The sequence below is a fragment of the Candida margitis genome, assembly GCF_024628925.1.
Source record: "Candida margitis strain CBS 14175 chromosome Unknown scaffold19, whole genome shotgun sequence".
Lineage (NCBI taxonomy): Eukaryota > Fungi > Ascomycota > Pichiomycetes > Serinales > Debaryomycetaceae > Lodderomyces > Lodderomyces margitis.
In genome coordinates, this window is record NW_026261923.1 from 144,489 (window position 1) to 165,101 (window position 20,613).

Sequence of the window (20,613 nt, forward strand, 5' to 3'; positions counted from 1 at the left end):
GGGTAAATAGTAAGACCCGAGCTGTGTCGAACACTCTTCCCATAGGGAAGATGACATCCAATTAGGATGAGTGACAAAAGTTATTTTCGATTTGTAAGCAAAAAATTTGCCTCATTACAAAAGTGAAACTTATAAATATTTGCCAATTCCCACTCCAACATACAAACTTTGACATTATACTAACAATAACTTTCCAGACAAAATGGCTAGAAGACCAGCTAGATGTTACAGATACTGTAAAAACAAGCCATACCCAAAGTCCAGATACAACAGAGCTGTTCCAGACGCAAAGATCAGAATCTATGACTTGGGTAGAAAGAAGGCTCCAGTTGACGAGTTCCCATTGTGTGTCCACTTGGTCTCTAACGAGTTGGAACAATTGTCATCAGAAGCTTTGGAAGCTGCACGTATCTGTGCCAACAAGTACATTACCAAGGTCTCAGGTAGAGATTCATTCCACTTGAGAGTCAGAGTACACCCATTCCACGTCTTGCGTATCAACAAAATGTTGTCATGTGCCGGTGCCGATAGATTGCAACAAGGTATGAGAGGTGCTTGGGGTAAACCACACGGTTTAGCTGCTAGAGTTTCCATCGGTCAAATCATCATGTCTGCTAGAACCAAGGACTCCAACAAGGAGGTCGTCATTGAAGGTTTGAGAAGAGCTAGATACAAGTTCCCAGGTCAACAAAAAATCATCATCTCAAAGAAATGGGGTTTCACTCCATTGAACAGAGAAGAATACGTTGCTAAGAAGAACAACGGTGAAGTTCTCGATGATGGTGCTTACGTTAAATTCTTGTCAAAGAAGGGTAACTTGGAAGAAAACTTGAGACAATTCCCATACTTCAAATACAACGCTTAGGTGTGTATTTATTATATAGTTTAAGGAACAGAGTTTTTACGTGAAAACATACTTTGTAGAGGAATGCATGTAGAGGTTTGTGCCGTGGATATTGTTACTGTTGGCTTGATGAAAACGGATTTGCGAAGGTTATAACGGTTGCAACCAATTAGAACGGAAAATCATTCTTCCCGCAAGTAAGGCTAAAAATAGGAAAAGGAAAAAAAAAACAAAATGAAAATTATCACATGTGAAATGAAAAGCAAAGCATAACAAAACAAAGTCCGAATAGAGACGACTATTAATAAAGCTTTAGTACTATTGTTAAATCATTCTGATAATGCAATACATGCGTCGTTTTTAATCTTTTTGAAACTATTTATTGTGGTGCATTCCCAAAGATCTAAAAAACTAACCCAATTCGTATACATTTACATCTTTACATTCAGGGGCAAAGAGAAAAAGATTTTCCAATTGAGACAATGTCAACCCCAGACGTACCTGGAAACAGTGACAGTACGATGCCACCACTAACCAACACAGAAAACGACCAAGATTTGTCTGAGAGTATTGGCGTGATTGATGGCAACGAGTCTTGGAACGACTTGTCTTCCCCAGAACCAGAATTGACCATGGTATTGACAGAGTTACGCAATCGATTGCAATCGCAAATACATGACAATGCAGGCCAACAGGACATCACGAATATCACAGACGCAATAGGTAATGGGAATTATGATGAAGTCGTACAAAGATCATTACCGTCCAGCGAGATACCTGAATGGCAAAAGACATTAAGGAGGACGCTAATTTTTATCGGATATACAATCACAACAGTGCTATTTTCAGTTATAATATATTTACATTCCCTTTTAGTCAGGTGCAGTTATGATGAGGAAACATCAACAGCATTGTTAGATGGTGTATTTAGAGCGCAGGAGAAGGCAATTGATGATTATCACAGGAGACGCCGTGGACAGCGAGAAGTAGATGATCATTGAGTTTAATAATAGTACAGGTCGATATCTTTTTTTTTGCAGATGGCAATGTTCTAATTGAACCGATTACCAACTCTATTTTCATGTAAAAGCTCCAGCAAATCTGTTTAGCCAGTCATTTTGTTAAATTGAGCCACAAAATCTTGAGAATTAATTAAAGTACGCGTGTTGCCACGTGAACCAGGGAAAAATGTTGACTAGTTCATTTAGGCAAACCCTTGGTAGAAATCGTATCAAACCTCTATAATACTCTTCATTGCATAGCCAAGCTTATCCAATGAGTTAGTCAAGCTTATCCAGTGGTTATATTCTTCAGCTGATATACATTGGGATATGAAATGGTGGCTTACTTAATCTCTACCAGACACGCTGCAATTAAAAATTATATTCAAAATGTAAGGCACCAAAGAAATTTTTCTTTTTCTGTTTTCTTATTTTTTTTCCTCATACGTATACCTTTTTCTTCCAAATCAACAACTTACTTGAAGTTTAATTCAATCCATAATGTCCTTTGCAGATAGAGAAGATCCTTCCACTTTAGTTTTGTTTGACGTCGATGGTACATTGACGCCAGCAAGATTGTCCGTTTCTGATGAAATGTTAAAGACTTTGGCCGAGTTGAGAAAAAAAGTCGTTATTGGTTTCGTTGGTGGTTCCGATTTGGCCAAGCAAGTTGAACAATTGGGTCCAAATGTATTGGAAAACTTTGATTACTGCTTTAGTGAAAATGGTTTGACTGCATACAAATTGGGTAAGAAGATGGCCTCACAGTCGTTTATTGGCTGGCTCGGAGAAGAGAAATACAACAAACTTGTCAAGTTTGTTTTGAGATACTTGTCTGACATTGACATTCCTGTTAGAACTGGTACTTTTATCGAATTTAGAAACGGTATGATCAATATCTCGCCCGTTGGTAGAAACGCGTCAACTACTCAAAGAAACGAGTTTGAAGCATACGACAAAGTTCACCACGTTAGAGAAAAATTGGTTGACGCTTTGAGAGTTGAGTTCAAGGACTATGGATTGACTTACTCAATTGGTGGCCAAATCTCATTCGATGTTTTTCCAACTGGATGGGACAAGACTTACTGTTTGCAACACGTTGAAGAAGAACATTTCAAGACCATTCACTTCTTTGGTGACAAAACTTACAAGGGTGGTAACGACTACGAAATTTACCATGACCCAAGAGTCACTGGACATGCTGTCAACTCGCCAGATGATACTATTAGAATTTTAGATGAACTCTTCAAATTGAAGTAAATAAATAATAATATAGAAGCTTTTATATAAAAGGCGCTGTTACTTTATTTAAGTTTGTAATATATCATTGAACAATCATCTCCAGCAACAATTACCTGCTCAATGTTGTGCTTGCCGATTTTGTGGTCGTCGAGCAATTGCAATCTTTGCGTGTTCATGTCGTTGATAGATTTTGCAAGACTCAATTTGTCATTTCCATCTTGAGGCTCAAGTAAGCGAGGCAATCTAGTAGGCTTACACGCTTTAACCCTCTTACCATTTCCAAATTGACCAAATTGGTTAGATCCTAATGCAAAGACATCCTTTGACCCGCCATTGTTTAATGTAATAAACATATGGCCATTACCCACAGTAGCATCCTTAATGTTGATGTTCTTGACTGAATTCAAATCCTCGTCATATTCCTTCAAGCCAATCAACGACTTCATAATCTCAGGGTAAGAGCACACGTGAAGATATCTGCCTCCGCCTAATTGGCCATTGAGACCATTACCCAAACTCAAGATTGCGCTTTGATCCATGTACCTTAAAATAATGTAGCTTGTCTCTTGCGAAGCCAATACTCTTGCTACCTCAAAATCAGCTTCCTTTGCCGTTCTCCCAAACACGTTTCTACAGATTCTTTTGTAGTCATCCTTGTCAAAAACTTTCCTAGGAACAGGTTCAAATTTAGTAGTGTTTGAATCTCCACATTGGCCAAAAGTATTATCGCCCCATGTCCATACACCATCTTTGGCATCTGATACAATATTGAAGTAATCGCCACTGGCAATATCAGTGAATTTTCTCGAAACAATACGCTTCTGATTTCCATCCTTCACTACCTCATTATTCAATAACGTCATGTCTATAGGCTTATTCACTGGAATCTCCTTCTTATCAAATGGCGAATACTGTGGGCCAAACTGACCTACATTTCTCGGCTCTTTGGAGGAATTGACCACAAATATTTGACCGTTGCCAGTAAGAAGCAATAAGTGGTCAAGTCCCGACGAAAATTGAACCACATTCTTTGCATCAATTTTATTGAACGTTTGAGACCTTAACAATCCCAACCAGTTGCGCTTTAACATAGGAAAGAATCCAACCTCAGACTTCCTGGGAGTGTAAACAATTTCCCCGCTGCTGGTCAAATAGTAAAAAAAGTCAGTAGTTGCCGTAATTTTGTCCATCAGGAAAGGGAACTTCACCTCAGCCACCTTCAGTTGGCCCTTTTTCCATTCAACAACTCTGCCCTTTTCAGTTATGGCGATAATGTGACCTCTCTCCATAAAGACATCTTTTAGAAACATTCCATTAAACGCGGGGATTCTGAGAGGTATTTTTGTGTTGTCACCAAACTGATAAACACCTGGTACTTCTTTAGAATCTTGCAACTGTGCAATATGCTCATTACTCAACTCCTTTTCTAGCTTTTCTAACAAATGCTTTGTGCTTTTCACGTTCTTCTTTGGCACATCAACTACCTCATCTTTCATATCCCTGTATGTATAATTCATCAAGAGCCGGTTTTTGATAGACTCGTAATTCATAAATATTTGGTGTACTGAAATAACACCAACCAACGCAGCTACTCCATAGAATACTCCTCTCATTCTCTCGTTGAACTCATGACGCTTCTGCTGACTTTTTTGCTTTGAAATAAATTCCTGGTGGAGCTGATATAAAGTTTCTCGATATTCGTGCGATCCCGGCTTTAGTTTAGTGAGACGTGGATCATTTTCGATGGCTTCATTGATATCGATGGTTTCGTCATTCGAACTTGGCTTGGGGCGCTCTGCCTTTGGTTGCGTCTTGTCATCGAGTTCCTTCAAGGAGTCAAAATTGTACCCATAGGAATATTTAGTTTTATTCTTATTAAACTCTTCAATAGAAGAGTACTTGTCCTTGCTGGAGTTGAATCTCTTGAAATATACTGATCGATTTGTCCTTAGATTAAAAAGACGAAGGGTATGGATCCTGGGTTTCGGCCACATCATCTTTGCTGTGTTATTCAAAAAAGAAGCAGAAAACGAAAAATAAATTAGTTTCGGCTTGTTAAGTTTTTTATCAGTACAACACAACACCAATCATGAGCTCCCTATTCAGACCCCACATAATCACTTCTTTTCAACCAGGTCATACAATCACTCCGATACGATGCATCTCGTCCATAACCAAGTTTGATACCAGGAAGTTTGTTCAAACTTTACAAGAGAAAGGTGGGTTTGATTCCAAGCAAGCTGAGGCTGCAGTCACTGTTGTCAACGGTGCCATCAACGACGGTATCTACTCCATCACAAACAACCTAGTCACAAAGGAAACCCTATCGTCTATTGCATATCAGCAAAAAGTTGATTTTGCAAAATTGAAAGGGGAATTACAAACAATGGATAAATCCGAGTTCACTACCTTGAAAAAGGAACAGGAGAAGTTGAGAACGGATTTGACAAATTTAAAGAACCGATTGAAAGAGGAAATCACAAAGAATCAAGCCAGTGTGAGGCTAGATTTGAACTTGGAAAAGGGCAGAATCAGAGAAGAAAGTTCGATTAATGAATTAAAAATCGAGGACACTTTCAGTAGAATTGACGAAGAAGTAGCAAACATGCAGCTGCAAATCAAGTCAGTGAAAACTCAAGTCTTACAGTGGTTAATGGGTGTTAGTACCGGTACTTTGGCAGTCCTATTAGCTGTTGGAAGGTTTTTATATTAGTTAGACGACTCTCATGAAAATACACGTATTCTTTTACACGCGAAGCAAACAAAACCAAGGCAAACAAAAAAAATAAAAAAAATAGGAAAAGGTGCCAGCAGCGTTCAACAAGCAATAATTGACTAATGAATTCAATCTACAACCATGGTTTGAAACAAACCCAGACTATAACCAAGGACCTTGCTCAATTTGAAAAGAACTTGTCAACCTCACCGTTGTCGTTACAGGGTGCAATCACAACATCAATCACAGCATTTAAAAAGACCATTAAGGAGTACACAGACTTACTCGAAAAGAATCCAACAGATGCATCGTTTGCTAAACATGAAGGCAGGATCAATAAATTCAACCAAGAATTGGAAAATTTCGCATCCAAGTTTGACAATTTGAAAAAGCAAAGAGAAATTTCTGTGCAAGAAGCAGATAGACAAGAATTATTGGGAAGGAGACATGTTACTGCGACGGTATCACAAACTAGCGATAACCCTTATGATCCAAGTCAACAACAGCAACAACAGCAACAACAGCAAACATTGTCACAGCGAGAGGGGCTCTATAATGAAAACCAGACTCTTGCGCGGGGCTCAGAACAACTTGATCGAATATTGGAAATGGGACAGCAGGCGTTTGAAGATATAGTGGAGCAAAATGAAACATTGAGAAAAGTACAGGCCAAGTTTGAAGAGGGGTTAGTTACTTTAGGAGTTAGTCAAGGGACAATAAGGAGCGTGGAGAGACGGGCCAAGCAAGATAAGTGGTTATTTTGGTTTTGTGTTGTGATGATGCTAGTCATTTTCTACTATATATTAAAGTTCTTCAGATAAAAACTTTTTTAGGCAAATGGTGATGGCTACAATGTGTGTTGAGAGGAGTGTAGGTTACTTTTGTTTCATTCTGTAAGAGGGGAAAAACTTAAGTAGAAAGTGTATTAATCTGAGCGTAATTTACTAGATCCCTGATATTGTGGTCTTTCAAGTACATGGGCCTAAAAAGCACCAATTAGTTTACCCAGACTGCCCCACATATCGTAATAGGTGTGTGGGTTTATGAAATATGCAAGACCTTTGTTGTTTTTAACCGCCCCACTTCTTTTGAGAGAAGAAAATACGGAAGACTTTCAATTTCCGAAGCTAAAAAAATTTTGATTGTAGTTGGCTTAGGAAAACTTGAAAAGATAAATTTTCCAATTAAAGTAACATACATGAAAGCCACGTCAGTTCTGGGAGATTACTGCAATGGGAAGAAAGACTTTTGAAGAACGGTTTGCCAAAGAGTTGTTACTGATCGCACCTGTTTCTATATGTTAGTAATCTCTACCAGAACATTGTGACCAAATGTAATGTATTGCTGAACAAAAGGACTCCATAGCCGAAACCCTCTCTTAAGACATGTAATAAAGATACGTTACAGGCTTATTGTCAAATAAAAAAATAATTTAAGAAACAGGGTTGCCTAATTAGGAATGCTCATTAATTGACAAAAAGTGTTGCAAACAAGGAGCTACCAGCTTAATTTTTTAACAGTTTATTGCCGTTTTGGGCAATAATGGATCAACCGAAAGAACACAAAACCAAAAATTTTCAACCTTCAAAGACCCAATTATGGAAAACAAATTGTATGACAGCATGATTCAGACAGCATCACCAGCTGCTTTGTATTTATATAAAACATGATCTGGTTCTATCAATTGTTCCATGCTCAATTTTTTTTTTCCCATCATCAATTGTGACTCTCATTTGATTCAAAAACGCTGGTGATTTTGCAACACATCTGAAATCTTGATTCATTCCTTGACATTTGGCATTCAAAGTAAAAGCAAAAAGGTCCTGCTTGTTTACCTTTTGAAAAAAATCCAACTTTAAACAATTCTTTACTAGTTGTCGCTTTAAAAAATCCCCCACTAAATATGAAGTTTAGGCTCGTTGCAGTAGCCCTTGCAGCTGCCAGCATCACGGAAGCAGCTCCTATTAAGCGAAGCTTTCTTGATGATTTACTAGGACTAGATGATACCACCACAACAACTGCAGTGGCTGCTGCTACCACTAACACCCCAGTAGTTGCCGCTGCTGCTGCTACACAAGCCGCTACAACATCAAGCACTAGAGGATTCTGGGCAAACTTACTCAATGGACTTGGCGGAAGCTCAACTACTACAGCCGCCCAAGCTGCAGCCCAAGCTACGACTCAAGCAGTTGCACAGGCAGCTACTACGCAAGCATCTACGACTACAGCATCGTCAGGTGGCTTTTTAGCAAATTTGTTTGACGATTTCTTTGGATCTAGATCATCTACTCAAGTTGCTACCACTGCTGCTGCAACCACCTCTGCTCCCCAGGTTGCCCAAACAGCTGCTGCCACCGCCGCCACCGCCGCCACTGCCGCTACCCCAGCTACAACAACTGCTGCATCAAGCAGTTCTAGTGGAAGTGCTGTCGAGGACTTGTTTGCCTATTTGCTTGGAAGGAGTTCCTCTACAGTTGCACAATCCGTACCTACATCTGGAACCTCTTCAAGTGGGTCAAGTGGTGGTCTTTTTGGAAACGTTGGTAGTTCTAGCTCCAACGCTTATGGTGCATCTTCTCAAACTTATACCTCATCCATCGTTACTAATACTTACCAAGGAGGCTCACCAGGAAAATATTCTGGCTCCATCAACACAGCCACTGCTACAGCATCTAATGGCGGAAGTTCAGCTGGTGCTACAGCAGCAGCTGGTTCGAAAGGTATTACCTATTCCCCATACACCAAAGATGACCAGTGCAAGACTGCGTCTGAAGTTGCTGATGACATTGCAAAATTGAGTGACTACGAACTCATCAGACTTTATAGTACAGACTGTTCAGGAATTGAAAATGTCTTGGCCGCAATGGGCTCTAGCCAGCAGCTTTATTTAGGTTTGTGGAATATTGACTCCCTGTCGGTCCAAAGTGGGTTGTCTGAGATAAAAAGCGCAGTCTCTACCAGCTCTAGAGGATGGAGCCTGGTGCATACAATTGCTGTTGGAAATGAAAGAGTAAATTCTGGGGCAGCAACTGTGTCGCAGATGCAAGATGCAGTGGATACTGCAAGACAATGGTTGAAATCAAATGCTACAAGTTACACTGGGTATGTTGTTACTGTGGATACTTTGGTTGCCTATGTCGCTAACCCACAATTGTGTGAAATGTCAGATTACTTCGCAGTAAACTCACATCCATATTGGGATGGTAATGTGGAGCCAAGCAACTCAGGTCCTTGGTTGGAGCAACAGATCTCAAATTTGCAAAGCGTGTGTGGAACTTCAAAAGATGTTCTTATCACTGAAACTGGTTGGCCAACACAAGGAGATGCCTATGGATCTTGTGTGCCATCAGTCTCTAACCAAGTGGCAGCTGTTAAATCAATTAAAAACTCGTTAGGATCAAAGGTTATTATGTTTACCATGTACAACGACTACTGGAAAGACCCTGGTGCATACAACGTTGAGCAGCATTGGGGACTTTATGGAGATCCTTCGGAGTAGTTTTATTGCAATGATCAACGGACTTTGATACCAAATTGACAAAAACACGTTTATTCAATTCTCATTTATATTAGTATAGTCAGTAATAATATTTTACAAAGATGGACAGCAACTGTTCACGTAAGTGAATCGCTTTCTACCTCTAAAGACTGGATACTTTTGCTTGCGCTACCGTTCACTGTCTAAACAATCAACAACAAAGCAGAAAAAAAGAACCAAAAAAAAAACGCAGACAATATTCGTAGTAGCATACTATAACATACAACTGACCACGTCACAACATGTCGGAAAGGGAGAAGAAAAAACTTCTGACAAAGCTCAACTCTTTGTTTGCCGATATATACAACCTTAAAGATAATGGTGAATTTGTTTACAGATATTTCCAAACTTTGCCATTGAGAACAGGAACCGATTACTACAAAGTTATTAAAAATCCACTTTCGCTTCATGCGATAGGGCGTAAGTTGAAACAGCTCAAGTATGTAGATGGCCAGGAATTTGTCAATGATTTAGCTTTGATCACTTGGAATGCGAGGTACTACAATTTGCCAGGGTCGGACGTTTATAAAGATGCCCAGATTTTGGACCAGTTTATCCATGAGGTTGTCATCCCTAAGTTAAGGAACGATAAATCGGTCCCAAATGGACAAACTTTAGTATACCCACACATCGGCGACTTGCCAGATGAAAGAGATCGTGATGCACCGGTTGGAACACCAGGTTACGCGTTTGACCAACCTCTGGAGCTAAGACATCAGTTACTTGTGCGAGAAAACTCCCCAATATTAAAGACTGAAGAGTTTGAAATGAGTGTCACTCCACAAGCGGAACCAACTTCATTGTCTAGACCTTTAGTGAGTACCTCATTCAACAAATCAACAGTATTGAGTACACCCAATAAAACTCGATATGCCAGACAGCATCACAACCAGCTGCAGGTAGAGAGTGGTATAAGAAGAGGACGTCCACCTATTATTGACAAACCATTTGAGACTCGTATCAAGTTGGTCTTGAAGGCTTTCAAAAAATTGCGCGACAGCAGAGACCGTTTATTAATTAAACATTTCGACAAGCTTCCAGATAGTAAACTGTACCCTGACTATTACCAAATTATAAAGGACCCAATCAGTTTGAACGAAATCAGAGTCAAAGTGAGAAGTAGAAAGTATAGCAATGTCGATCAATTTATTAACGATTTGGATTTGATGTTTGCCAATTTTCAACAATACTTCCAACGTGATCCATATAGTGAAGAGTTTATGGACTACCAACAGTTTAGAAAAGAGGCAAATGTTATTGTACAGCACGAATTGAGCAAAACTGATAAGGAGGTCCTAATGTCCGCTTCGTCGGCCAGTGATGGAGTGTTGCGATTCCCATTGGAGTCCTTGGATGTAGGTGGGTACTCGTACAAAATCGGAGACTGGGTGTTGATGAAAAATTCAGCTGATCCTGAAAGACCAATTGTTGGCCAAATTTTCCGTATTTGGTCAACCGAAGATGGTAAGAGGTATTGTAATATGTGTTGGTATTATCGCCCCGAGCAAACTTGCCACGGTGTTGATCGTTTGTTCTTCCAAAATGAAGTTTGCAAAACTGGCCAGTATAGAGATCATTTAGTGGATGACATAGTTGGTCCTTGTTATGTCGTATTCTTGACTAGATACCAAAAAGGTGACTTGCCAGAAGGAGTTATACCCTCGACTGCCCCTTGGTTCATCTGCGAGTTTAGATACAACGAAAACACTCATGTTTTTAACCGTATTAGAACTTGGAAAGCTTGTTTGCCGGATGAAGTGAGAGATGACCCGGAGCAGCCGTTGATTCCCTTACACGAGACTCGTAAGTTGATCAAGTATGACTCTCCAATAAAGTCTACATTAGATCCTGATGCAAAACTCAACGATCCGATACCTGATCCTATACCTGGTACAACCAATTCACCTCCAATCAGGGGATCGGTGTATATTACAGCACCCATACTTAATGATGACTTGGGTCAATACACCACTAGTCCCAACACTGTGCCAGTGCCTGATCATGATGATTTGAAGACTGGTAGAAAGGCATATTTGTTTACCCCAATTTCACAGTTGAAAGGCGGCGGTGGCTCTTCTGGTGCCGTGTACGCGACAAGTCCGGCTTTGCCTCATGGTTCACCAAACCATGAGCCGTCAAGACATACGGGTGGACTGTTATCTACATTACCCTTGGCGAGGTCTGCAATGAGTCCACCTTTAAGTGACATTACACCATTGGGTTCCGAGGCAGCTTCTCGATATCAACTACATCAACAAGACGATAAGCCGCAGTTGCCCACTAGCTATAGATCTTTGCACGATCTGTTGCAGGAGAATAAGAAATTGCAGGAACAACAGTTGCACCAATTTCAGCAACAGCAACATCAGCATCAACAAATCTTTAAACGTGCCTTGACTCCAACACCAACAAGCATTGTCCCGACAGGTACCAACTATTACAGCAGTGTACCAGCGTATTCAAACTTGTACGCTGGTGGGATTTTGTCATATGGTGTAGAAGCAGAAGAGCTTGATGACTTGAAGGAATTAGTAAATAAACGACAAAAGAAGAATCCCGAAGGCGAGGGTGTTGATGAAGTCATCTTTTACCGCGCACCCCCCGTGCAGCTTGCGGGTAATAGAATAATAACCAACCTGAAGGTTGAACTCGGACACTCAGCTAGATACTTGGCATGGAAGATCAAAGCCGAGGCTGAGAGTAAGTAGGGGCAGTTTGTGTATTTTAATGTACTTATTCGTAAAGGAACCCATTATCTTTGAAACACTCTCTCACGCGAGCAAAAAAAATAAAATGCATAACTCATTCTTTTCACATCCTTAGTTTTCAGGCACGATAACCAATTGACACAGCTCCCAACCCCATTCAAATGTTATGAACAAGCAACTTGCTGAATTTCAAGAGCATCTACTCAAATCCAAAAAAATAGTAGCACTAGTAGGAGCTGGACTCTCTGCCTCGTCTGGTCTACCCGTATTCCGAGGATCGCAAGGACTATGGAAAAACTACAATATGATTGATTTGGCTACCCCTGATGCATTCTATATAGATCCAGGTTTAGTATGGCAGTTTTACTCTTGGCGAAGATATGGTGCATTAAAAGCGGAACCTAATCGGGGCCATATAGCATTAGCCAAGTTGTCTCATTTGTCACAATTGAAATACTTGACGATACTGCAGAATGTTGATGGATTGTTGAGTCGCAAACGCAAAACTGGTGATGATGATGAGACATGTGTTCATGATCGAAGGAAGTTGTATGAGATTCACGGCAGCTTGTTTACCTTAAAATGTACCAGCTTCATGTGCAATCATGTGGAAAAGAATAATTTTGATCAACCATTGGCGCGAGCATTGGCAGAATCAGAGTTTGAGTATTTGAACCAGAGGAAGAAAAGAAGTCGAGATGATGGTGTTGATGATGATGGCCAAGGCATAAAAGAAGAGGAGGGGATTGACCCCATTTCAATACTAAATAGGCAAGATATATTTACATCCACTTCATCGTCGCCACAGTTTGAACCTGTGAAAACAATCGATGAGAAAGATTTACCACGATGTCCTGTATGTGAAGGACTCATGCGTCCTGGAGTAGTATGGTTTGGTGAATCACTACCATTGGACTTGATTACTGGAATTGATAGCTTTATTGAGCATGGTGACTCCCCTGATTTGATCTTAGTCATTGGAACTAGTGGTACTGTTTACCCCGCCAATAGCTATGTTGAAAGGGTTAAATTGAAAGGTGGGAAAGTGGCCATATTCAATATGGACATTGAAGATGATGTGGTCGATGGTAAGGTTGAAGGAACCTGGGGTTTCAAAGGTGATGCGGCAGAGTTGTTGCCAATCGCTTTAGAACCATTGATTGGTAAAATTGGTTCGAAAGGAGTGGAGGTGAACAGTAGCAATGATGGAAAATGAATTATAAGCCTAAATAGGTGGAGAGAATGCTATAGACGACCAATAATCACACGCTTTTTTACAAGTGATTCTTCTTAATACTCTATGGTTTCTATTTACTAAGTAGAGAAAAAGTGTTCAGCCAAGCTTAGTGTGTTCAACTGTCTTCCAATATATTGCTTCCTTTGATTGCAGTGGTTGTCCGTGAGTACCCCTTGATTTCTAATTTGCTATCAAATGGCTTATAAAATGGATTACCAACATGGATAATTGTCGATACAGAAACAGAAGCCGATGCGTATCGCGATGGATCCTCAGCTTTGGATGCAGGTTTTACTAAACACGCAGACTGTCGAATGCGATCCAAAGTGTCAATTGATGCTATCGTGACAGATGGCTTTAATGGTGGTCGCGAAAATTGTGAATTTCCAGTTGATGGCTTGTTGATTTTGAATTTCGTATGTGGTGCTGCATTGTTGTTATCGCTAAAATTATAAGTGAAAATATCCCTACCTTTGTGATGTTTTGCATTCAATGACTTTCTGTTTGTAGATAATGCAAGAGACAAGCGGCGCTTGGGTTTGCTGCTAGTGGAAGTTGACTTTCTTCTTGGGATCAGTATAGGTACTAAGCTGGGCATGACGTACGCCTCTTCATCGGGCATTTGCAAAGGCGATGCCAAACTCATAGCTTTCTTATGGGAAGTAGTATTTGGCTTTGTGGATAGGGTTTCAATTGATTCATGCTGATTTGCTATTGTTGGTAAATTGTTAGATTCGAAACTTTGTATAGACAGTATATTGTTTGGATCCAGTAGCTCTAATTGTCCATTTTCTGTGCTTACATTGAACTTGAATTGAGTCAACTCATCATCAAACTGAGTGAACCACTCAAAACTAGAAGCATAATCGTTCGTCATCTCGTTGTTAACAATGCAGTTAGATTCAAAGTCTTTGGTGAGTGAAGAAGCCCCCTTTTCTAATTCAGGTAACGTCTCGGCAACTTTGCTTGTAGTTGAAGTTACAAAGGATGAAAGCATATTCATATTTGAAAACGCCTGTTCAAAATATGATGTTGTGTCCAATAAAGAATTCATTTGTTCGTCATTATTGAGAAGCTCCATTTCGGAAAGGCTTTCTATGCAAAGTAGTATGTGTAATGGTTTTTTATTTTCCTGATATAAGCCAAACGTGAGTAAAACTGTAATGATTTAGGTCAATTGAATAATCGATAGTTGATTCCCCCTATATATATATACATCAGCCACCTCAATTTGTGAGACTTTTAACGTATTTGTGGGTGTATGTAAGAATATGTACGTGTCAGTATTATTCTTGTAGAAGCTCAGAAATAGTAACAACTGGTTTAGTCACTCGCTGGTGGAATTTTTGCTTGTCAAAGTGGGATATAAGTGGTGACGTATTCGTTCAAAGGCGGTACTTTAGCTAGCTATAAGTGGTTACCAACACAATCAATTCTATCAAAATCGACCAAAATTCTCAATTATAACGGTGGTGGGTAAACGAAAGGGGAGATTTCGCTCTTCTGCTTCAATACGATTCAGCAACTTTGAATTGAGAATCGGCTGAGTATATACAAGTTAAAGTTTGCAGGCAGGGATCTCCAATTGACGTCAGAGTCAAGCTATATTCACCTTTATAGTTTCCGTGTATGTTTTAATCCAGCCAACAACTTTTTAGGCCAAAATGTATAGCTTGATGTGGCAAATATAATATATTAGACTTTTATTTTTTAGATATAAGAAAAATTGTGCAATGCTTCTTGATCCACAATATACAATTCAAGGCGGGGATGCGGGTGTGTGATTCCTTTGGTTTCAAATGACGTTATTCCTTGAGCAGATTAGATATGGAGGTGGATTCCAATTGACAACCGTGACGACAATTCTTGTGGGTGTAATCAATGGTGCTGTCGATATATTTAGTTGCTCCTTTTCTTGATAAAATCTATGACCATAAATCTGACTAAAGTGCTGAAGTTATTTTATTAATTCTCGGCGATAGCAGCGTTATCGCAAATGAAGGTGGTGGCTTTGCGAATTAAGGAGAAGTTTTGCTAGTTTGTTCTGAAGTCGACTTCACACGTTGGATACTGGCAGAGACAAGAAAACACGTTTTGAAAAGTTGAATTTGATGAAAAGCTTTAAAGAAATTTTTGGAAGTGAGTTTATTGGCAAGGAGTCTCTCCTTTTCTTTTAACCCTTTTCAGTCTTTCTTTTATGTTTTCTCTTCTTCTTCTTCTGTCTGTTTGCCTGTTTGCCTGTCTGTCCTTTGTTAGTTTTTAGTTTTATAATTTTAATCCGCATATTACACAAACTGCATAGTCTAATACTGATGTACACAAAATACTCAACCCGTAGCAAAATACAAAAATCTACTCTTCCACCACTCCACCCCCACCTACTGGAAAAACAAAAAAAAAAAAAAAAAAGAAAAAAAAAGAAACTTCCTTTCCTTAGTTTTGAAGTACGCTTTATGCCTTCTCAATGGTCTACAACCGCAATCTTCAAAATGGTGGTGCCAAAAATACCCCCCCCCCCCCACACACACACAGATACATAGTATGATGAATTCTATTGTCTTTGTTAGTCTCTCTTTCTTTCTCTCGGAACTTGAATTTTTTTGTTGTTGAGTCAAAACTTGCCGAAGTCCGAACTGGAATTCGCAGGTAAGGTTTTGTGTTTTGCTGGCATTTCCATCCACCATTGTACTTTACATAATTTAACTCAATTCGTCATAAAAATTTTGTGTCTGCAAAGTTGAATAAAATCAATCCAAAACTTTATATCAAGTAGGCAAACGTAGGATGGGAAACGATAGATGCTGTTGTTGCCGATACAAAAAAAGACGGAAAATTAAATATACATAGAAGCTAGAATCCGTCTTAGTGATGGATCAGTCTAAATTGTAATTAAAATTAATCAACAAAGAAGAGGTTCTACGTATGCGTTGCCTGATGTCTGCAGATAAATCAGTATATCATATCAAGCAAACCTCGTGCAACATTTTTTTAGATCTGCCATCATCCGATCACCATAACGAGTAAATAATAAATACCCCCAATACATGCTAACTCCCAAGGTCAGCAAAGACAGTTTAATCTAGTCCCTTTCAACCGCGTAATAATTCCTCATCATACCTATCTTGCATTACTCTTTGTGGTGCAGAGCTTGCCTCAGGAGGCAATCCAATTTGCAAGTTAGCATCAATAAGCAATTGGTTACGGACCCATAATTGCCGTTTCTCTTTGATCTTGGCTTCTAGTTGATTCGATACAATTTTATTGATCTTCAATCCAGTATTCAATTGGTTCAATAACGAATCATGTATTTGTTTCAACTGGGACACATCGGTAATTTTATCAATGTTGTCAACTTCGTCGAGTACCGGGTCCTTTGTAATGTATTTTGATGCCAAATGTTTTGAATCATGAGATAAAAACTGTAAAATTTTATTACTGTTGATTTCGGGAATAATTTCATCGGGGTGTTCAGACTGGTATTGCTTCTTGGCTATATTGATAGTATCATTATTTGCATCATTATCCTCAATCAATTTTGCATCTTCCTCCTGTTTTGAATTTAGAAATTGTTTAATTCTAATATCATTCAACCAATATTGTCTTGCGTCAAGTGGGAGATTTTCAACATCACCAATAGTGAATCCCTTATCCTTTCTCGCATCCACTTGCTTCAATAATTGCACAAATTCGTTATTAAACCACCATGGCATCTTCAATTCAAAATCATCATCAACGATCCTAGCATACTCTTCATCACTCAAGTTTTCGACATTGAACCCCAAATCCAATTTTCCTCGCCTGGTACTCTCCTTCAATGCACTCAATTGATCTTTGATATTATGTAAATCATGAACTCCCTTTACATGTTTAGTCAAGGCATCTGATCGCGTAAAATGCTTTTCGCATTCAGGTATCGGACAGAAAAATGGCTTCTCACCAGTATGTGTACGACAATGCGATATTAGAGAAAACCTGCTTGGTTGCTCTGTTCCGTAACGTGAACAGTTTTCCCACAAGCAGATGTTTTTGGGATTGATGGATGACATAGGCTGGGTGTTGGTGGTGGTCGTGGTCGTGGCGTTGGTGGGAGGTCCGATATGGGTGGTGTTTACATGGTTTACTAGATTAGTGAGGTTTGCGTGTTCCTTGTCATTGCATTCAACCCATCGGCAAGTGTATTCCGGGGTTGGGGTGGCGGTGGTGTTGATCAGAGGAACTGTGGTGACTTCTCGCGACTCCGATCTTGAAACATCATCTTGTAATACGTGCGTGCTTGCTACCTCTGTTGACTGGTCGACATCTCCGGGCTCTAGTTTGATCTCGCTGGCTTCGACCATTGTTGCTGGATTAAAGTGTGGACACTGTTGACTGTGATTAAATTTTTTTATTCTCAATTTTTTCTTTATTTTTTGCCTCATGGTGGTTGCACATTAGATGATTAGATTACAGTTGCCGTTATATACATTCACTTTGTAACTTTCTATACTCTCTATACCCTATAACAATTCATCCAATCTGGCAGCAGGATTGGTTTCAATGAAATCTAGCGACACCTTGTGTCCCAACAACTCTCTAATATTGGAAACACCGTATTTAATCATTGTCGGTCTTTCCAATGATAATCCCCAACCCAAAACACGCAAATTCTTGGGCAATCCCATAGCTTGCAACATTTCTGGTCTAAACATACCCGAGTTACCAATTTCGACCCATTTTTTCAACCCTTTGTGATATGCAAAAATTTCCAACGATGGTTCGGTGTAGGGGTTGTAGGCAGCCTTGAATCTCAAGTTATCGACACCCATTTTACCAAAGAAGTCGTCCATGAAACCAATCAAATCACCCAAAGTGATATCGTACCCTGCAATCACACCTTCAACTTGGTGGAATTCTGCCAAATGAGTAGCGTCAACCGCTTCATTTCTGAAAACACGATCGATGGAGAATAATCTCGTTGGTTTTGGGTCTTTGGCTAATTTATGCAACATGGCAGCTGAAATTGCAGTAGTGTGTGTTCTTAAAACCATTCTCAACGATTCATCTGCTTTCCATGGGTATCTGTATCCAATGGATCCGTATTTCCCGTCCTGATGTACCTCCTTTACATTTTCCCAGTATTCTTTGTCTTCTGGCTCCTTAGCCTTGACTGGATCTTTCAAATAAAAAGTATCCTGCAAGTCTCTAGCTGGATGTTGTTGAGGTACGAATAAGGAATCGAAATTCCAAAATCCTGATTCAACGTATTGGTTGGATGGCATTTCGGTGAACCCTAATGAGAAAAAGATTTGTCTAAATTCTTCTCTGACTTTGTTTAATGGATGCAATGCTCCCGATTGTGGGTAAACACCTTCTGAGTTAAAGTTGTATGGCTTAAATTGAGCAGTTTTCCACGAGTTATTCAAAATCATATCGGATGTGATATCAGTTTCGAGGTTAACAATTTCAAGAGCAAACTTGGGACCCTTTTCAATCTTGTATCCAACAATTTTTGTCAAAGTTATCAACTTTCTCTTTTTCAATTCGGTTAATTCTTTCTTATCATCTAATGATCCGGTATCCTTGATTACTTTCAATTCTTCTAATACCGTATCAGCGGGTAATTCTTTAACAATAGCAACCAACTTGTCTCCGTCTTTGCTCAACCACTTGTTTTTGAAAGCCTTACCTTGACCAACAGCTCCTGCTGGGCCCAATTTTTCCTTTAAGCCAGAAATAGTTAAATCGTTCATGGCCTTTAAGACTTCGTCTACAACTTGCACTTCGGGTGTGGCACCAGTCTTGAGATACTGTTCTGCTTCTTTGGTTAAAATCCAGTGGTCTTGTTCAATCTTGGTAAAGTTTACCATCTCCTTAGACCAAAGCGAGGCCAAGTTGGAGTGTAAGGTGTTGGCGTCAATGTTGGCCAATTCTGGCGCATCTAGCGTGTTTTGCACGACTCCATTATTCGAGTCCACAAGTTTCAAAAGCTTCAACTGTATATCAGACATCTTTGTATACTGTGGTTGATGTATATTTCAGTTCGGCACTAAAATCGTTTGACTATTATGATTCATCTTTTGAAAAAAAAAACCATAAAAAAAAAAAGAGGAAAAAAAATTATTCAAATTTGAACCAATTGCACGCAGGAATGGTGTTGCAAAATATGGCTGTCAAAGTGGTGCTGCGATTTAAACAGAATTTGTGTTGTGGGATGTGTCAGGAGAATATAACAGTATATTGGACCTTTGAAGAAGTGATATTTTGCCTAGCCACACTCTCATAATATCTTGTGTTAAAATCGCCCCGAGAACTGCTTTCAATCTGTGTAATTACAATGTTTCAGTTAAAAATGGGGCCAGCGATAAAGATAGATCAAACTGATGTTGATTAGATACCCTGTTATTTCTATTTTTAGCAAATAGTTTGGAGTCATTTGAGGCCAAAGTATGGTGGTGGGATACGTCATGGTAGCAAAAAGTTATGAACTGCTTATATACAGGTACAGATATCAAAGTTTATGCGAGTTTGTTGAAAACTGATGACGTTTTGACTTCTTGTTTCATGGCGAAGCTGATTGCAGCCGCATACTCCTTCCTCAGGTGATCATTAATCTTTTGCTATGGCGTACCACTTACTCGTTTCGCCCTTGACAAGTAGATACACACGTGTAAGTATACAGAAGATGAAAAGAAAATCATACACATTTAGCTACAAATGTCGTAATGGCAGATCAAGTAGAAAGATTATAAGCTGATCAAACTTGAACGCCAAGTGTACATTCTTCGAACGATTTCCTTGTGTGTGTGTATGTATGTACGTGTCATATTGGTTGTATTTTATAGATAGCAATCTTAGACGAAAGCGAGTGAGTGTAAAACAACAAATACGAGGAAAAAAAAACAAGAAAGAGGAAAGACAGAATGACAACGGAATTTGCCATACAGTTTGCGTCGTCATTCACTAAATGATTATGACATAAGTGATGTTAGCTGAAATGGCTTGGTCTTGAGTATGTGTATAGAGAGAGAGAGCACTGATGTCAGTATATAAGTGCTGGAATCCCGAGATGGTTAGGCAACGTCTTTAAGAGTGAGAAAAAAATTTTGGACTAAGGCCCCATTGTCTTTAAACGTCATTCAAAAAAATTAAGAATAAGAATTTACCGTTTAGACGACACAAGGCGATGCAAGACCAGAGCCGCACAATAGCAAACTAAACACATACATAGATACATAGAACACACTTGAACAGCAAACAACACACAAAAAGTTAAAAAAGAAAGATCATCATTCAGCAAAAAAAGAGTATAAATATACATTGAAATTTCCTTTCGCTTTTTCCCTTCCCC

At 39.4% G+C, this 20,613-nt stretch overlaps 12 protein-coding genes across 12 annotated transcripts; 8 read left to right on the forward strand and 4 right to left on the reverse strand. All coding sequences in view use genetic code 12, as the record gives it.

Moving 5' to 3' along the window:
* Positions 1–202: 202 nt before the first annotated feature.
* Positions 203–865, forward strand: RPL10 (60S ribosomal protein uL16; the record flags this gene model as incomplete). Its single annotated transcript, XM_051817890.1, has 1 exon — positions 203–865. The coding sequence occupies one exon, from the start codon at positions 203–205 to the stop codon at positions 863–865; it is 663 nt and encodes a 220-aa protein (XP_051668949.1).
* Positions 866–1,326: 461 nt separating this feature from the next.
* On the forward strand, positions 1,327–1,845 carry CANMA_005504 (uncharacterized protein; the record flags this gene model as incomplete). The annotated part of the gene is made up of 1 exon (XM_051817891.1): positions 1,327–1,845. One exon carries the CDS (start codon positions 1,327–1,329, stop codon positions 1,843–1,845), a length of 519 nt encoding a protein of 172 aa, XP_051668950.1.
* Positions 1,846–2,346: 501 nt separating this feature from the next.
* Positions 2,347–3,105, forward strand: PMM1 (phosphomannomutase; the record flags this gene model as incomplete). Its single annotated transcript, XM_051817892.1, has 1 exon — positions 2,347–3,105. The coding sequence occupies one exon, from the start codon at positions 2,347–2,349 to the stop codon at positions 3,103–3,105; it is 759 nt and encodes a 252-aa protein (XP_051668951.1).
* Positions 3,106–3,149: 44 nt separating this feature from the next.
* CANMA_005506 (uncharacterized protein) lies at positions 3,150–5,084 on the reverse strand (the record flags this gene model as incomplete). The annotated part of the gene is made up of 2 exons (XM_051817893.1): positions 3,150–4,169; positions 4,296–5,084. The coding sequence occupies 2 exons, from the start codon at positions 5,082–5,084 to the stop codon at positions 3,150–3,152; spliced, it is 1,809 nt and encodes a 602-aa protein (XP_051668952.1).
* Positions 5,085–5,176: 92 nt separating this feature from the next.
* Positions 5,177–5,800, forward strand: CANMA_005507 (uncharacterized protein; the record flags this gene model as incomplete). The annotated part of the gene is made up of 1 exon (XM_051817894.1): positions 5,177–5,800. The coding sequence occupies one exon, from the start codon at positions 5,177–5,179 to the stop codon at positions 5,798–5,800; it is 624 nt and encodes a 207-aa protein (XP_051668953.1).
* Positions 5,801–5,925: 125 nt separating this feature from the next.
* Positions 5,926–6,624, forward strand: CANMA_005508 (uncharacterized protein; the record flags this gene model as incomplete). The annotated part of the gene is made up of 1 exon (XM_051817895.1): positions 5,926–6,624. The coding sequence occupies one exon, from the start codon at positions 5,926–5,928 to the stop codon at positions 6,622–6,624; it is 699 nt and encodes a 232-aa protein (XP_051668954.1).
* Positions 6,625–7,706: 1,082 nt separating this feature from the next.
* SCW4 (Scw4p) lies at positions 7,707–9,302 on the forward strand (the record flags this gene model as incomplete). The annotated part of the gene is made up of 1 exon (XM_051817896.1): positions 7,707–9,302. The coding sequence occupies one exon, from the start codon at positions 7,707–7,709 to the stop codon at positions 9,300–9,302; it is 1,596 nt and encodes a 531-aa protein (XP_051668955.1).
* Positions 9,303–9,583: 281 nt separating this feature from the next.
* CANMA_005510 (uncharacterized protein) lies at positions 9,584–12,049 on the forward strand (the record flags this gene model as incomplete). The annotated part of the gene is made up of 1 exon (XM_051817897.1): positions 9,584–12,049. One exon carries the CDS (start codon positions 9,584–9,586, stop codon positions 12,047–12,049), a length of 2,466 nt encoding a protein of 821 aa, XP_051668956.1.
* A 166-nt stretch (positions 12,050–12,215) lies between these two features.
* Positions 12,216–13,265, forward strand: CANMA_005511 (uncharacterized protein; the record flags this gene model as incomplete). The annotated part of the gene is made up of 1 exon (XM_051817899.1): positions 12,216–13,265. The coding sequence occupies one exon, from the start codon at positions 12,216–12,218 to the stop codon at positions 13,263–13,265; it is 1,050 nt and encodes a 349-aa protein (XP_051668957.1).
* A 136-nt stretch (positions 13,266–13,401) lies between these two features.
* Positions 13,402–14,367, reverse strand: CANMA_005512 (uncharacterized protein; the record flags this gene model as incomplete). Its single annotated transcript, XM_051817900.1, has 1 exon — positions 13,402–14,367. One exon carries the CDS (start codon positions 14,365–14,367, stop codon positions 13,402–13,404), a length of 966 nt encoding a protein of 321 aa, XP_051668958.1.
* Positions 14,368–16,375: 2,008 nt separating this feature from the next.
* Positions 16,376–17,623, reverse strand: CANMA_005513 (uncharacterized protein; the record flags this gene model as incomplete). Its single annotated transcript, XM_051817901.1, has 1 exon — positions 16,376–17,623. The coding sequence occupies one exon, from the start codon at positions 17,621–17,623 to the stop codon at positions 16,376–16,378; it is 1,248 nt and encodes a 415-aa protein (XP_051668959.1).
* A 159-nt stretch (positions 17,624–17,782) lies between these two features.
* Positions 17,783–19,273, reverse strand: FRS2 (phenylalanine--tRNA ligase subunit alpha; the record flags this gene model as incomplete). The annotated part of the gene is made up of 1 exon (XM_051817902.1): positions 17,783–19,273. The coding sequence occupies one exon, from the start codon at positions 19,271–19,273 to the stop codon at positions 17,783–17,785; it is 1,491 nt and encodes a 496-aa protein (XP_051668960.1).
* Positions 19,274–20,613: the final 1,340 nt, after the last annotated feature.